Below are 18856 nucleotides of genomic sequence, written 5' to 3' on the forward strand. Positions count from 1 at the left end.
ATTATTCAAACACAAAATATGTTCACACATGTAAAAAGATTTAAATCCTATGGCTAAAGCTTCAACAGTTGAGCCATCACCAATCCATAGTCTAACATCTCAAGCATGCAAGCTGCTAATGTTTGCTATTTCCTGCATATCATAAGAAATGTGAGAACTGGCACCAGTATCTAAAACTCAAGCTGTAGATGAACTATGAGCATCATTAGCATCTAAATAACAAGATATAAACATACCTTCTGAAGGTGTATCCTTCTTGTCCTTTAAAGAAGCAAGATACTCTGGGCAGTTCCTTTTCCAGTGCCTATCCTTCTGGCAGTGGAAACACTTTCCTTTGCCTCCATTAGCTTTAGTCTTCCCTTTTTATTTAGCTATCTTCTTGGAAGGTCCTGGAACTTGAGGTTTCTTTTTCTTATTGCCCTTCTTCTTGTTGGACTTTCCAGCAGAAGAAGATGCAATCAAAGCTACCTCTTTTCCTTTATTACCCAGCATTTTCTTTTGGGCAATAACAAACATGTTAAGTAAACCAGCCAAGGTGTATTCCTGCTTAGTAATATGAAAATTTGTCAAAAAATTCTCAAATGACTTAGGTAGGGACTGAAGGATCAAATCTGTCTACAGTTGGAAATCCATGTTAAAGTCAAGATGTTCCAGCTGCTCTATGAGCCGAATTATCTTGTGGACATGATCCCCAACATTCTGTCCCTCAGACATCCTCATTCGAAATAGCTGCCTAGATATCTTGTACCTAGTATTCCTGCTATGCTCGCCATATAACTCTTGTAGGGGAAAGAGGATCTCACTAGCACTTTGCATATTTTCATGCTGCTTCTGTAACTCATTACTCATAGAAGCAAGCATGTAATACTTGCCTCTCATATCATGCTCCTTCCATTTGTCTAAAGTGTCATGTTCTTCTTGAGTGGCCTCTGGAGGTAAGGGACCAGGAACATTTGAGTCTAGAACATATCCAATACGTTCTAGGTTCAGGACAAGTTTTAAATTTCTTAGCCAATCAGAAAGATTAGGTCCCGTCAACCTATTGTGATCAAGTATGCTCTTAAGGATATTGGATGGTGGTGGTTGTTGTATGCTCATTATTATCAGAAGAATAACTGTAGAAAATAACTAGATTAATTAGTAAATGTATCAAATAATTAACCAAAATGATTATGATCTTTTAATCAAATTGGTCCTCCCACTTATTTGGCGAATCCTACACTTCCAAAGTAGGAAATGAAAATCCTAATTGGATGAATTTCTAATGGGTGATTGAATTCCTATAGTCTTATTGATCATCCTCAGGCACATCCATTATTGGAATTACAATAAACTATAAGTGAGCAACTCCTTGCCCATCACATCTCATGTAAGGTTCAATCCTTTATCTAGCCCCTAATGCTCAAAATCTCAGGCACACCCATTATTGATTTATCTTGCATTAGTTAAGTTGATCCCATTGAGCCAGTAAACATGCAAATAATTTTAATGTCCTCAGGCACATCCATTATTTGCCATCAACTTATTTACATATTTATAACATCTCATGCTTAATAATTATCTTTAAGAAAATCTCTTAAATTAAATGCATCACATGCAAGTATTTAAAATTTCTTAAAATAATTGCCTCAATGGAGGACCCATGATATAATTACTTTAATTATACCATTTCCAACTTAATCATTTGTTTGGAAGATTTAGTGGTTGGCTTAATTACTATTATGGTCTCACTTTGCACATTATCCAATTAGCAGGCATATATCTTATACTTGCATACATTCCCATACATCTCATGCATACATGGATAAACAATTAATATGGTATGATCATGGACTTTTTAAGGGATTCAATCCTAAGCCACCAAAAATTGAATTAAGGCATTCCTAGGTGTATTTCTTTCATTCATTTTGCAAGAGTTGCTGAAGGAGTACATAATCAACACTTGATCTTGATTTTCTTCCACTGGTCCCACTAATGCTCTTGACCTCCTTGATCTTCTTGCAATCAAATTACATTGTAATCCTTGGTATACCTAGGCGAATTTACAAGAATATGGACTTTAAAGTCCTTAAATAAATGAAATTACAACCCAAATTATTACAACACTTATAATACATGCCACTAAAATAAAATTAATTATTTTACATCCCAAAGAAAAATAAAAGAAATAAATCCAATCACATTGGTCTTTTATTGTCCATGATCATCCATCATGCATATTACCATTTAACAATTAAATAAAATATACATACTAAAATTAAATTGAATAACTCATATTCAACTAAAAAATTCATATCTGAATCTCATTCAGACAAATTAAATTTAGAAACTCTTTCAAAATTTAATACTTTGAAAACAATTCTCAAAATTTAATTGTGTGATTAAAATTGCTAATTAAACAATTTAATTAGTCATGGGCCTAATTATAGGCCTTAAATAGACAATAATTGTATATTGAAGCCCAAACCATGTGCACCCATGGGTACTCAAACATGCCGCCACATTGATGTACACTTACATTCATGTGGCCACCATGTGATGCCCAACTAGCTTTGAATCAATCATAATTTGATCAAAATCACACAATTAAATCTCAACATTGAATCTAAATGGCAAATATAGTGGCTCTGATACCAATTGAAGGAGCGGAAGCATGGTGATTAGTTCATTAGAGCATTGAATTTTAAATTTTTTCTTCTAGGGTTACATACATCATACCACATCTCTTATGTGCCTAATTAATTTCAGTGCTCAATTGCATATTAAAACACTTTTAATGTGTATTAGGATCCATGTTTGCCATTCAAGATTGTGAATTAACAAATTAATTCATTTAAACCCTAGTTTAAAAGAGGAGTTAGAACACTAACCTCTTCGATGCACTATGGATGTAATTGGCACCTTTAAGAAGCACCTAAGATCCCAAGTGTTGTCCCTCTAGCTTGTCCACATCAAGATCACCAATGGGCAGCCACCAAATCAGCTTCTCAAGCTTTGCCAACCAATTATAATTTGGGTTTTTGCCTTTAGAAAGGTTATATGTATGTATAGGACACTAAAAACAATTTCTAGCAATTTTAATTCAAAGGGAATGGAGGATTTCTCTTTGAATTGTTGAGAAAGCAAGAAGAGGAGAAGAGGGAAAAGTGTGCCACCACCTTGAGGAAGAGAGAATGTAGTTTGTTTCTTTTTTTTCTTTTTCCCTTTTATAATTAGGTCAAGTAATCACTTAAACCCTTTGCCACATGTCACCACCACATTGCATCTTATTTTTAATTGACTTAATCACATTAAGCCAAGTGTCAAAGCTAGACTTAATCTTGACTTTGATCACCTTGCATGATAGGAAGACAAATGGCAAACTTATATGATGCCATATGTCACCATCTCATGGTGCCACATGTCACTATGTGAAATGACCAAATTACCTTTATGTTGTAAGTTTGAGTTCTCAACCTAAAATCATTATTTCTCCTCTTCAAATCAATTTATATCAAATATAAATAAATTAATTAATCTCCATTAATTAATTTCTCACAATTAAATTTATATTTAGACACTTTAAATATAAATTTAACTTATACTATACATCCAATAACCTAGATTTGGTTTCAAGCCATGCTAGGGACTTTGCAATCCTATTGCAAGTCAAACTTATTTAATTAATTAATTAAACTCTTTAATTAATCAATTAAATCACATTTAACTTGGTGATTAACTTGTGTATATGTGTGACTCACTAGGCTCATCACTAATTGGCAATGAGATAAGATATCAACTCTTAATATCATCAGAACTCTTTCTTACCATAAATGATTTTTCTAAATCATTTTAGGCATCTTATAGACCATGGTTGACACCTAGCATGGCGTGCCATGGCCACCCAATTAGTAATAAGGAATACCTTAAATGAACCTATAATCATATGTTACCATGCACTAGAATCTCTCTGTTATAAAATCCCAATTCGAGCTGGAGTCATGGTTTTTGTCAAACCCCATTTGCTATGAACATTATGTTCTCTTTTAATTCCAGTTCTTGATTAATTAGATTTTCCTGTCAGAAACTCTTTTCTGACTAAATCTATTTGTCCTGACCAGGAACTTGAAACATCAAGAACAATTAAATGAACATAGGATTTTATCCCTATTTACTTAGGGTAATTGATTTCATCTTGATCAACAACTACCTCTATATATAACTATTAGGAGCCAACACATGCCCATATACCCATACATAGTACGAGTATGAAAGCAGTATCAAACTCAAACCACCTATATACAAGATAACTGTGTTATCTCAGGTCTAAAGATTATATGCACTGATATGATATATGACAATGCATTGACAAGAGTAAACTCCATGTGCTTGTCATATGCGTCACTGGTTCGGCCTACTTATCATGTATAAGTGCCTATCATGTTTATTATATGGCATGAGACTCACCATTCCATCTTATTTATATCTTATATAAATACCTTGGGAACAAACATGAATACAATCTTTCTGGATAAGTCATGTCTTATGTGAAGTATCCTTGATTGTGAACCAATTTATGATACTTTGTGCTAAAAATACTATCACTCATTTTCTTAACAACTTAAGAATAGAATTTCTAACACAATATCAGTGGACCTTTTCTATTACACATAAATGTATTATGTAAATAGAAAAGTGATATTACCTTTTATTAATAAAATATGTACGAGATACATACTAAATGATATACTCTAGGGCATACTACTAACACAAGACTCAAACTACTTCAAGATCAGTTGTCTGGATTTTTTCTTCCAATAATGATACTTGTGAAATCTGTCACCTGGCCAAGCAAAAGAAATTACCATTCACAAATAGTGAAACAAAAGCAAATAAGATCTTTGATCTCATTCACGTAGATATCTAGGGTCCATTTTCTGTTTTGTCAATTCACAATCACAATTTTTTTTTTACTATTGTTGATGATCATAGTCGATATACTTGGTTGTATCTTCTTCTATCCAAATCTCAAATAAGAAATGCTCTTTAAAATTTTTGCTCTATGATTGAAACTCAGTTCTCTACCTCTATTAAAATCATTCAAAGTGACAATGGTATCGAATTTGTTATGCCTGATTTCTTTACGTCCAAAGGCATATTACATGAAACCACTTGCACTGAAACTCCACAACAAAACAGCACTGTGGAGCGCAAACACCAACACATATTGAATGTTGCTCGTTCTTTACTTTTCCAATCTAATTTGCCTAAGTGTTATTGGTCTTACTGTGTCCCTCATGCTGTCCATTTAATAAATTGACTTCCCTCTCCTCTTCTTGAAAACAAGACACCATATTAGTTACTTTATGATAAACCACTAATTTTTCTTCATCTCAAGGTTTTCGGTTCTCTTTGTTTCGCGTCTACCCTTACTGCCAACAGATCTAAATTTGAATTGTGATGAGCATAAAAATTATTGGATATTAGAATTGACTTTGAATTCAATTGTGTTGTGATTTATGCTCACAAAAAGGACAAAGAAATTCATGATATTGTTTTATATCTCACTATAGATGCTTGATTAGGTTATTACTCGTCTCCCTCATTTGTTAAGGAGACAATAGAGTTAGCTTTGTTTTGTTTTGAATACCATGGTATGTGCACAAGCTTAGATTCTCCTCTTATTAGAGGTTAGATTCTCCTCTTATTCGAAAGTTTCATTATTGTGTTGTGTACTGTGCACGATGATTCGACCTCCCCGACCATGGGGAGTTAGAATCGCCCCAAAGATGGCCCTTACGGATTAGTCATGCATAGTTAGTGAGATAAAGAATGGGTTTTGAATAGTAAAAATTGTGATTTCAAATGGGATTTATGCATAATTGATTTTATTGAAATTAAGATTTATTTCCACAAATTACTTGAATTACTTTAAATGTTCAGTTATGATTTGATAAATTGAAATTATTGAGCAGAGTCATTTTAACAAATAATTTATTTTATTGACAATGAATATTTTAATTTTTGGAATTTTGATTGAATTTCAAGATTTCCAAATTATTTGCTAAAATTTTGGTAAGGTTTTGTATATTATGTTTTAAATCATAGTTGTGCACCACTGAGTTCACCACTCAGTGATAGCTTGGTATGCTGTCGCAGGTGAAAGTAAAGATAGAGCAGCCGAGTGAGATTGTTGGTAGCTGCGCCTTGAAGACTCATTGGGATTAACTCCGGGTATATTAGAGGTATACCATTGTACATTAGATTTTGATGTATGCATGTAATTATATGTATGTAAATTATTTGAGCAGTTGTATAAGAACTTTTGTAATATTATTTTGGGTATGTAATTAAAATGTAAATTATTGTAATATTCAAATTTATTTCTGAGTTTTGTAATCAATGTAAATAATTAAATTTTTGTATTTTATGAATGAGAAATTATTCTTTTTTTTTTAAATGAGATGCTTCAAATTGCGGTTGATTTTGAGTTGAGCTTCTTGTATGAGATTGTGAGATGAAATGGATCTGTATTGGAGTTATGGTTGAGTAAAAATATTGAAAGTGTGTTTCTTTTCAAGTTTCGAAGAACTGTTTTCTCAAAATACAGCCGGTACTCTACCGAAATTTTTGTAAAAATTGCGGTAGTTTTAAATATCCAAAAATTTGATTTGTGACTTAATATCAATTAAAAGTTTTCATATTTGTGAAAAAAAGTTACCCACCAGCTTACACATGAATAGAAATTATTTTGAAATCCCTTATATACTTAATGGGTTACTGCTAGGCGAAGTACGGTAATTGTATACATGATAGATGTATACATGATAGACATATGGATGTCTAACTAGTATACTTCCGTGTATCCAGTTTTTATAGTCTGTTATAGGTTACTTGGGCACTGATATGAATTTAATAAGACTGAATATGGAATAAATGAGCAAAAAAGATCCTGATAAACTTATTTGCTCCCAAAGTTCAATAAACATATAAATGACGTAAAATTCATGAAATCTGCACTTTTTTATATGAATTGAGTGAGAATGAATATGTATGAAAATGATTGCAAGAATGTGAGATGATGATGAGATTATGAATTAGAAATTGAAAATTGATATGAGATTTTCAAATAGGTGAATAGTGTAATACGTCAATTGTAAAATAAATAGGGAAAACTCAATCAGTTTCTCCATTTAAAAAAAATATGATAATTTAGAATATAATGACATCAAAATTAATAATAGATAGAACAACATAAGATACGGTGCTCCGGCACAGAATATGGCACATCTGGCTCTGCTACACTGTAGACCGGTTAAGGAGTGTTACAATTCACTAAACTCAAACTTGTCCTATCAAGGCTTGATTAGATTGAGTACAAAAAAAAAAAAAAAATCTAACCCATTGTCATTTCCATCATTAAGTTTGACTTCTATATTGCATTTGAATTGACTTGATGTGAAAAGACACAATTCTAAGTTATAATAGCCACACAATTATCACTCATAAATTTTGACATAGAATACTTAACTTGCTACAACATAAAACTCTTAGCCACGCCTTACCAATACTTAAAAAAAATAATAATAATAACTAAGGGATAAGACTTTAGTTAAAAATAAGTGGACAAAAATATTCAAAATAATAAATTATATGCAATTTCATATAAATAAATAAATATAAGTAAATTGATTATTATAATCTATTTTTTTACTATTCCAATTTTTATTTTCAATTATAGAATTTGAAAATAGTCAATAAAAATCATAAACTACATACTCATAATTATTACATTAAACAATTTGTAGGGCATATATAATGAAATAAACAAATTAAATTGAAATTACAAAAATTTAAAAATATTTTACGTTTAAAATTTTTTTTAAATTTACTAAATAAAATTACATGATAAAATTTAATATTTATCGTCAAACTGGTCTTTCTCATGACGAAATACAGATCCATCGTAAAAACATTTTAATTTATTATGATTAATTTTATTACAAAATAATAAAAATCTTTCAACTAAAATATATCACGATGTGTTTATAATTTGTTATCATAAATTATTTTTAAATGACGCAATAATAATTGTCACAATAGACTACATTATTTATCATCAGAAATATAACTTTTTTATCAATAAAATTTTTTGCATCTAAAATTTATTGGAAATATTACCCACAAAAATTTAGGTGATCAATTTTTTAATTCATTATAAAAGATGATATTTAGTGGCATATAATTTGTCATCATTTATTTTTACTAAAGAAATATTTATTATCATGATAAAATTTATTTTGCCACAATTTTTTTGTTACAAAACACTTTTGTTAACATTTTAACTAGGGACTAATTAGTGACGAATTTTAAAATTTATCATCAAACATTAAGTTTTAATGACAAAATATTATTTATCATGATAAGTTATCATTTTATAACAATTCATTGTGTTACAAAAAGATGAAAAACAATTTCCCTACAAAATAGATGATGAATTTTAATATTTATCATCAATCGAGTTGTTTAAATGACAGAATACGGATTTGTCACCAAAATAAAAATCATTTCTTTAAAATTTACTGTGACGTGATTATACTTTGTTATCATAAAAAACCTTTTGGTGCTAAAATAATAATTGTTACAATTGATTTTTATTTACCACGATATTTATCATCACAAAAAAAAATTCATCACTAAAAATTCGTGCCTTTAAAAATTGACGGAAAATATTGCCTCCAAAATATTTAGTAATCAATTTTAATTGTCATAAAAAAAAAAGTTTATTACTGTCAAATCTAACATTTTGTCACAAATAATGTTAATTTTACCACGTTAAGTATTGTTACAAAATAAATATACTTCATCGTTAAAAAAATTTACACATAAAGTTGGAGGAAAACTTTGCCTCCAAAATATTTCATGACGATTATGACAATTATTATAAATCGTCATTAAAAATTTTTTGGGGGACAATATGACAGTCGTAGCAATAAATTTTCATTTTATTATGATTTATTTTGTCATAAAATAAATAGTTTTATCAAAAAAAAAAATTTAGTGCCAAAATTTTAATGGTAAATCTAACCTCAAGTATATTTTGTGATAACTATATATAAATCGTCATCAAATATACATATTAGATGACAAACTAATTTAATGACATAATTACATATCATCACTAAAAATTTTCTATAACGATAATTTAACATTTTTGTTTTAATATATAATTCTTTCATAACGAAATGTAAGTCGTCATAAGGTAATTTGTTGCAAGATATCAAATTTATTATAGTATACAAATTTCTTATAGCATACTTGATAATTATATAAAAAATAATTAATACATGTTTATGACAATGACTATTTGACTTATAACAATGTTTTGTAGTGACCATTATTTTTTTTTTCTTTTGTCGCCAATAAATTATTTTTGTTGCATGAGTACTTTAGACAAGACACTTAAACCTCAGTTGTCTTGCCATAATCATGGAGGACCTCAAGTGTAGTGGCTAGAATAATATTGATATTGAGAAGCTTTAGCTTTAATGGTGGTGTGAAGACATAAAGCAACATACAAGTCCACGAGCCCTTGAAGCATAGGAAAACAAATGTCCTTAGCGCTACTACCAATACCAATGTGCACTAGACCTAGGACGTGTACACATGCTCCTAGCTTGAAAGCGTCAATTGGGCTTTGTTGTTTCAACGATGGAGGCATTGGAGGTAGTGGTGAAAAAAGAAAAGAGTTGTCAATTTTGGTGGGGAAAGAACAAACCTTCCCTTGGTTTAAAAGGGCAGGTTTATTTGATTAATTAATCTTTTTTAATTAGGTTAATTTATGTTTAATTAATAAAGGGATGATTTGGGATTAAGATAACTGGCATGACAACTTTGTTAATTTTTAACGGATTAGTTAATGTCAAGGTGTGATTATACTGTCACCAATAATACAAGATGCAATTGTTACAATTTTTATTTTTTATTTTTTTATAAGCCAAGCAATTTTATTAAATATTAAAAGATTTAGAGAGCAATTTTTAAAAACTAGGAAAGTTGGGAATTTTTTTTTTTTGCCATTTCTCTTGCTTATTAATATAATAAAAATAACTTATGAAAAATGTCATGTTGACCCTCTTTTTTCAAGAATTATATTTTTAAATTAATCTCATAAATTTATGTATTAAACTTTTTTTAATGAAAATACTTTTTTTTTTAAATTACTCTTATATATTTATTTAAATTGATCTTTCATAAATTTAATGTTGACCATTCGTTATTTAATGGAGGACACGTTTGACTAAAAGATGATCATTTGACCATGATTTTTTTTTTCTTTCTAAATTCGCCATTGGTCATATTATTGATATTTAACAACATTTTTTTTTCACATTGCAATAAATAACTTCATCGATCATTTCTCATAATCAGTCTTTGTGTTATTTTTAAAATGTCACTTTATTGCAATTATAATAATATTTATTTAAATGTTGTCACATAAACTTTTATTAACAATGTTGCTTTATAATATAGCTACACTGATATGGATGACAACATTATTTAACTTATAATAACGTCTGTGAATAATATTATAAACTATTTTGTTGCAAACCTTAGGCAGGACACATGAACCCCGGCGGTGGAGTCTTGCCACAACCAGCAAGGGCTTGAACTACAATGCCTAGAGTAGCATTAATGTGGTGAGGCCCAGCATTAACAGCGAGGCAAAGACACACAGCAGCTTCTACATCCAAAAGCCCTTGAAGCACTGGACAACAAGCATCCTTAGCGTCATTGCCAAGACCAATGTGCACTAGACCACCTAGGACGTTAACACATGCTCCTAGCTTGAGAGTGTCAATGGGGCAAGTTTGTTGATTTGGGGGTGGAGGTGGAGATGGAACCGGAGGTGGTGGTGGAGGAGGAGGGCTTTTTGTTACAGTTGGTGGTGGTGGTGGTGGTGGTGGTGATAGTGGCTGTATGGGTGGGTTCACTGGAGGCTTTAATGGTGAAGCTACAGGAGGTTTGGGTGGTGCTAGGGTTACAGGTGGTCAACTGCGGCAAGCTAGAGAAGGAAGCAAAGTGCCTAAGCCAAAAAGGAGGATCAAGAGATTAAAAATAGGATATTTGGCCATCGTAGCTTTGTATTTCAGTGAGTTGTGAGTGAATGAAGTTCATAGACTTCTTATAGACACAGAAAATAAAAAAACTGACTTTGGAATACGAGAATTATTACTTAATCTATAGAGTAGGGTTGGCAAGTTTGCCCAATTCTCTACAAGTATTCAATTTTGTTTGGTTCATGGGATTAAATATGGATAGAAATATTATCACTTTATGATAATGAAGTAGATATTCTTTATTTATATGTTAATTTTATATTATGTTAATTTGAAAATATTTATTTTACATAATAATCAGTTAAAATTTAATAAATAATTAAAATTATAAAATTATTGTTTGATAAATTGATATTTCACTATTTAATTTAAATTAAATTTAAAATAATTATTCGATATAAAACAAATGCTTCATTATCATCATATTTAATGCAGTTTGGCGTTCCTAATGAATGAATGCATGCTGCAATTATCTGTTTAGATATGAAATTTTATTTGATCTCATTGTTAAAAGATTTAAATTTACATTCAACTGATCTCATTCAAATTTTATCTGTAACATTAAATATTTAAATTTAGGGTATTTATTGTTAAGAGAACTTTACTTAAATGCCATTCTAATTAATTATAATTTAAATCTAATTGGCATAAAAATGTACACTCTATATTTGAAAATTAAAATTTTATAAAAATTCAATACCATTGATTTCTTTCATGTGATGATCTCATATTTGAATTAATTTAAAAAAAAATATTTTAAAAGAAATAAAAATTATACAAAAATAATATAATTGAGAAAGAATTGAATTCTTTTCTTATAAATAATAGGATTTATACCATTTTCTTATTAAACCCAACTTGTATATTTGCATATACTCAGAATTTTTTTTATGTTTTGGTAGTTTTATAATTTTTTTTTGGCACAGTTTTATAATTTGTCTATAATTTATATTTTTATAAATTGATATTTGAATTTGTTGCTCTAATTCTCATTTAAATTTATATATTTCATTACAATCTAATACCTGAAATTTTATCATTTAAATAGATTTTAAAATTAAATAATTGGTTAAAGATAATTTAAAATTATATATTTTTATATTTTAAATTTCTTAAAAGAAATGAAAGCTGTTAGGATCTGAATTCCTGATCATTTATAATGTTAGTTAAGAACTCAATAACTGAAGTATAAGTTCAACAGTTTCAATATTAAACTATAATTAATACGATAATTAATCACTTATTTACATCTGATTAATTTGTAAATATATATGCTTAATTTAATTATGCAAGTAGAACAGCAAATTCAACCATCAATTTGTAAAAATATAAATTTTAAAAAATCTATGAGACTATTTAATTAATAAAGTGGATTCCAATTCTAAATATGACTTAAGGAGATATTAAAATATCCGAAATAAATATTTTTAAATTAATAAAATATCAAAAAAATTTAAAGGACATGTGTAGAATATTTAAAGACCTCAAAAATAAGTAGAATATTAAGATTGGACCTAAAAATAAAGTCATAAATTAATTTATTCGTGCGTTATACAAATTATTTATTATTTTATTTTAATGATATAATTTAATGTCGCTTAAATCTGTGAACCAGTTTGCAGATTAGATCTTACAATCCGCCGATTATGGTGTTTAGGCCATAACTTGAGCTACAAAACTCTAAATGTCACCTACCCTCTGAAGGCATAACATGATCCGTAGTATACCTAATGAATTACCAACTCCGCTTCATCGATAACCCATTAAATACACTACAAGGGATTTTAAAAACTTTTCGTACTTCTTTTATAGTGGTGAGCACTATTTACAGGTGTTAAAAACTTTGGTGAACTGAGGTGAAATAACTAACTCATTTGGTTTATTTGGAATTTCTGTAAAAATTTTGGCAAAGTGCCATCTATTTTGGACAAAGCAGTTCTTGAAAACTCGTAAAAAGCACTTCAATAATTTTTTCCAAATCTCAACTCCAATACATTTCTCAACACAACAATTTATCAACACAATTCCATAGAAATTTTTCAAAGTCCGAGATAAGGAAATATAATACAACTTTTACAATCCAAAACACTCATAATTAATTTACAACTTCAAGGTACAATTTAATTTACAATTGCTCAAAACCAAAACAATATGTACATACAAATGTCATACATTCTGATTACAAAAGCAAAAGCGGTATACTCAATATACCGGTAATCCCTCATTGGATGTATATGCCCTAGTCTGCTATACTGTCGGTCTCTCTACTGCGGCAATAAAGCTATCACGAGACAATGTCTCTGGTGCACAACATTAACCAAATCCAATTTAAATCACAATTCATAAGTCATGTAAATAGTGGATACTTAAAATCATAATTAAATTCAAGACAATAATTGTCAACAAGAATTTAAACTCCATTTCTCAATATCACAATAATTTTCCATAAGTCGGATCAGTTTGAATTCAAAGATGATATGTCAATGAGAGTTTAAATCCATTTCACAATCTCACAATACACATCAATAAATCACACACGACTTAATCATGATCCATAATTCAATTCATCCCAAAAGCCGATGGCTAATGAGGTATTCAATTCATCCCAAAAGTCGATGACTAATGAGGAATAACATGGCTAGCTAGCAAAAATATGAGTACTCATTCTATTCATCCTCAATGGCACACACCTCAACACTTCACCAGAGAGGGAATTCAATTCATCCCACTAGACAAGCTAGAGAGGAATACAATCAATATACATGATAGCTGTGGTTTCAAACAATTTATAATGCTTTTTAATCAATAAGTATAAATCAATGTAATTCAAACAATTTTTCAAAGTTTAAAAATATTCACAATATATTTCAATCATTTAATATTGCTCAAAAACATTTACACAATTTAAAATAATTATATACAAATAATCAATATTTATTTCCATTGAATATAATTCAAAATAAACAGCTTGTTGTGCACAAACCTCGATATTTGTCTCTGGTCTTGACTCAGATTTCTTTCCCTTTTCCGAGTCCTTGTTAACCGAGAAACACAATTTGAAGTGTTTCAGTTCAAATTAATTTGCCTCTAGCGATAATGTTCGATAAATAATTCACTAAATACCTTTATCTGCTAAGTCACCTAATATACCGACCCTCGTTGCGTTTTAGGTAAATTAGGTCTTAGTGTCATTAATATGTCATATTCGATAGGGTTTTAGGTTTGGTACGTTTTACCAAAGTCATTTACTCGCTTAGTGCATTTTAATGCAAATTGTTGGATTAGGGACACTGGTTTGACCTAACCGGACGATCTAGTTCCTCGGTTTTCGGTCTCGGTCGAAACTACAAACTTGTAGATCTAGGTCTTATTGCACGCGGTGCAAAATTTCAGGTCAATCCGAGTTAAGTAGACCGAGTTATGGTCATTACACTCTTGCTGGTCAAATGGTACCATTTTAGGTCAATTTTAGGTCAAATTGGTCAATTCTGGTTCGGCCAGTTTTGGACCCGAACTTGTGCAAGTTGTTTGACTTGCTTATGGTCATTTCTGGGCTTTGGTGTCTTCATAAGACTTGTAGGTATGGGTCTTAACTATTCTTGGTCAAAATTTCAGGTCAATTGGACCTGGTTTGAGTGAGTTATGGCCTAAACACTCACTGCTGCCCAATTGGTCATTTTTCAGGTCCTAATTGCATCTAATCAGAATTGGTCAAATTTTAGGTCACCTTGCAAGCAGAATTTTGGCATGGTTTCTCAATGAAAGTTGGCACATTTGTGCCTAGTTTCACCCCAAATTGGTCTCATACCAATTGAGGTTACACATTCAAGGTTATAGGCCAAAATATACACTGCCCTCACTATGCATTACACACCCAAACTTCAAACACACTTACCTTTGCAAGGTTCACTTCCATACCCTACCAAACTGTTTTGGCACATTACCAACAACATTTTCTACATAACATTAGCATTATCTTGGGCAGATTCCAATCACCATCAACACACCAATTATCATTCACAATCACAATTCTAAGTACCATTACAATTACACCTAAACACTACAAACATTACATACACTTTACAACTTTAATTTACATACTTAACATCAATCCTTCTAGGTCAATATGCCCACCCTTCCTTCAATATACACCATTTCTCAAGTGTCCACAAGCTGCCACAAATCACTCATCAACATCACATTGCCATACCATAAGTTAATTTCCATCAAAGTGTATAATTCACCATATATACATGCATTAAATCACTAGGTTACTAAATCACCATGAACAACATTATTTCTCAACAATTATATGCACAATTTCCTCATCAAAAACGTGACCCCATGGCTGTCCAAATTGAAAACAACAATAACCCTTCAAACTCAAAATTTTCCTTCACCAAACCAATACCCATAACATGCACATAAACTTTAACAAAGTAATTCTCAAAATTATGAACTTACCTTATGCTTGGAGCTTGTTAAACCTTGCTTAAACTTCCCAAAATTGGTATCAATATCTTCCTTGTGGTGTGTAGACCATTTTTCATGAAGGAACCAAAGAGATTGGAGTTGAAACTGGGGAGGTTATGTGAGCTCATGCAAACAGTCCATGGAGTTGCCTCTCCCTTCACTCCCGGCAATGTTGTAATCTAACATGGGGAAGATGAAGTTCAGCTGCATTTTAAGTGTACACTTGTCCCACTAAGTATTTAATTAATCCTTAGTGGTCCACTTAAAATTAAATCATTTTATAAGTTAAACTTTCACTTATTCCACATTTAACCCATGATTTTAGCTATTTTCTTTAGGTACCACCAAATTAATTTTTCATTTTATTTTCTAAGTGTAATACTATTTATTTTTAATGGACATTTAGGTCAAAAGACAATTCGGGATGTCAAATGACCATAATGCCCCTGTCGTGGCTTTCGATTTTTAGATAACAGTATTTTGTCCTTTTTGATTTCTCACTTTTCTTTGTACTAATTATTTAATTTTTCTTTGATCTTTCTAATGATATTTATTCTTCAATAAGGGTCTATTTAAGTCCTAAAATGTTTTCCAGATTCCATGATCAGGGGCTAGTCAACGGTCCACGCCGTGACTTTCAAGTCTGATCACCCATCGTTAGGTTTCATTTCGTTTAACTTGGTCACATTTCTTTGCTATTATTTTTCCTTTGTTTTTCTTGTATTTTCTTTTCTTGTATTTCATTATTTTATGTCTCCCCACTCATATTGAAGTGTAGTTCTAGGCATCCTAGCTGTCCGGACAACACTGGTCACCGGAGCAGCAGAACGCAGTACCGAACTTAGGGGTGTTACAATTCTCCCCCCCTTAAATAAATTTCGTCTCGAAATTTTACCTGGCATTAGTCTCTGAACAGCTGTGGGTGCTGTCTCCTCATATCCTCTTCACGTTCCCAGTTGCTTCTGGCACGAATGATGGTTCCACAAAGACTTTAACGGTGTATCTGTTTGTTCCTCACTGTTTCACCTCATAAGCGAATTTTTGGGTTCTTCCTCATATGAGAGGTCTGGATTTACTTCAATCTCTTCAATGATAGTACATGAGATGGGTCGATCTGACCTCCTTAACATGGACACATGGAAGACACTGTGTATCCTTGCTAGCTCGAGGTAATGCCAACGGTATGCCAAGGGACCCACTCTTTCCAGAACTTCATGGTCCGATGAAACGAGGACTCGGTTTCCTTTACGCCAAATCTCATAATCCTCTTCCAAGGAGAAACTTTGAGGAATACCTTATCACCCATGCATACTCAATAGCTCTTCTTTTCATCAACATAGGACTTAGCGATGCCGATGCACCTTGAGTCTATCTCTCGATCAATCGATCTTTTCCTCTGTCTCTTTGGACAATTTCTGGTCCAATCATCTTCCTTTCACCTATTTCATCCCAACATAAGGGAGTTCTACACTTTCGCCATACAAAGCTTCATATGGAGGCATCCCTATGCTTGATTGGTAGTCATATTATAAGCAAACTCAATCAAAGGCAAGTGTGTATCCCAACTACCTTCAAATTCAATCACACAAGCCCGTAGCATATCCTCCAATATCTGAATAACCCTCTCGATCGTGGCCATGCATGCATGGGTGGAATCTTGTCTTTGAAGTTCAATCTAGTTCCTAGGGCTCTCTCAAGACTACCCTAATCTAGAAGTGAACCTAGGATCTCTGTCGACACAATTGATCTGGCACTCCATGCGCTTTTACAATCTCATATATGTACAATCTGGCCAATCTTTCCGTGCTATAGTCCCGAATCGGCAAAAAGTGAGCGGACTTAGTCAATCATCAACTATAACCCATCTTGCATCATGACTACTCTGTCCTTGGAAGTCCTGTAACAAAATCCATAGTTATTCGTTCCCATTTCCACTGCAGATGCGACAAAGGATGTAACAAACCATTTGGAACTTGATGTTCGCCTTTACTTGCGACAAGTTAGGCATTTGGAAAGCAATTCACTATATCTCTTTTCATGCCCATCCACCAAGAATGTTCTTTCAACCTCTCTGTACATTTTAGTTCCACCAGGTGCATAGCAAATGGAGACTCATGTGCTTCCTTCATAATGATCTCGGTTCCACATCACTAGGAACGCATTTCGCTTCGATGTAGCAATAAACCATCATCTCTCACAGAGAATTCAGGTTTCTTGCCTGTGAACTTCTTTCGTGACCGATATTTTCATCACTGCTGCGACCATTCGATCGATCAATCAACACTTTGCTGACATGCCAAGCAACTACCATCATCCCTCATCATCAACCTCTAAACCGCATGCTTTGGCTTTCAATTCATACACCATGGACAAAGGAGAAACTTCGAGACTTGCCATAGTCTTGCGACTTAAGCGTCGGCCACCACATTTGCTTTCCCCGGTGATAGTCTATTAAGCAATCATAATCTTTAATAAGTTCTAACCATCTCCTCTGCCTCAAATTCAATTCCTTCAGGTACCTAAGTACTTCAAGCTCTTGTGATCTGTGAAAATGTAGCATTTCTCTCCATACAGATAGTGTCTCCAGATCTTTAGAGCAAAAACAATAGCTGCTAACTCCAGATCATGTGTTGGGTAGTTCCTCTCATGCGGTTTCAGCTGGCGTGATGCATAAGCAATGACATTCCGATCTTGCATCGATACAGCCCTAACCCATTGTGAGAAGCATCACTATAAATGTGTATTCTTTACGGAGTAGGTAAAGTGAGGCTGGAGCTTCATTTAAGCACTTCTTCAACTCATCAAAACTTTGCTGGCATTTATCGGTCCACTGAAATTTCACATCCTTCCGAAGCAGCTTGGTCAGTGGAGAAGATAACATAGAAAACCCCTTCACAAACCGACGGTAATATCCAGCTAAACCCGAGCGAATTTACGTGATGTTCTGGCGGCTTCCAATTAAGGATAGCTTCTACCTTCTTGGAATCTACCTTGATCCTTCGGTGACACAACATGTCCCAAAGGAGATTTCCTTGACCAAAATTCACATTTCGACAATTTGGCGTACAACTGTTTCTCCCTTAAAGTCTGCAGTACAATCCGCAGATGTCTATCATGCTCCTCTGCACTCCTCGAGTATATCAAAATGTCATCAATAAACACCACCACAAATTGATCAAGATATGGTGCAAAATAGTGTTCATCGATCCATAAAAGCGGTGGAGCATTTGTTAACCCGAATGGCATTACTAGAAACTCATAGTGGCCATACCGAGTTCCAAAGC

The 18856-nt window shown here is 32.0% G+C and overlaps 1 protein-coding gene across 1 annotated transcript; it reads right to left on the reverse strand.

Annotated features, from left to right (window-relative positions):
* Positions 1–10592: 10592 nt before the first annotated feature.
* On the reverse strand, positions 10593–16878 carry LOC131178392 (36.4 kDa proline-rich protein-like). Its single transcript, XM_058143350.1, has 2 exons — positions 16867–16878; positions 10593–10955 (listed from the first exon to the last, which is right to left on the reverse strand). The coding sequence occupies exons 1-2, from the start codon at positions 16876–16878 to the stop codon at positions 10593–10595; spliced, it is 375 nt and encodes a 124-aa protein (XP_057999333.1).
* Between the last annotated feature and the right edge of the window lie 1978 nt (positions 16879–18856).

This window comes from Hevea brasiliensis, chromosome 3 (genome assembly GCF_030052815.1).
Source record: "Hevea brasiliensis isolate MT/VB/25A 57/8 chromosome 3, ASM3005281v1, whole genome shotgun sequence".
Lineage (NCBI taxonomy): Eukaryota > Viridiplantae > Streptophyta > Magnoliopsida > Malpighiales > Euphorbiaceae > Hevea > Hevea brasiliensis.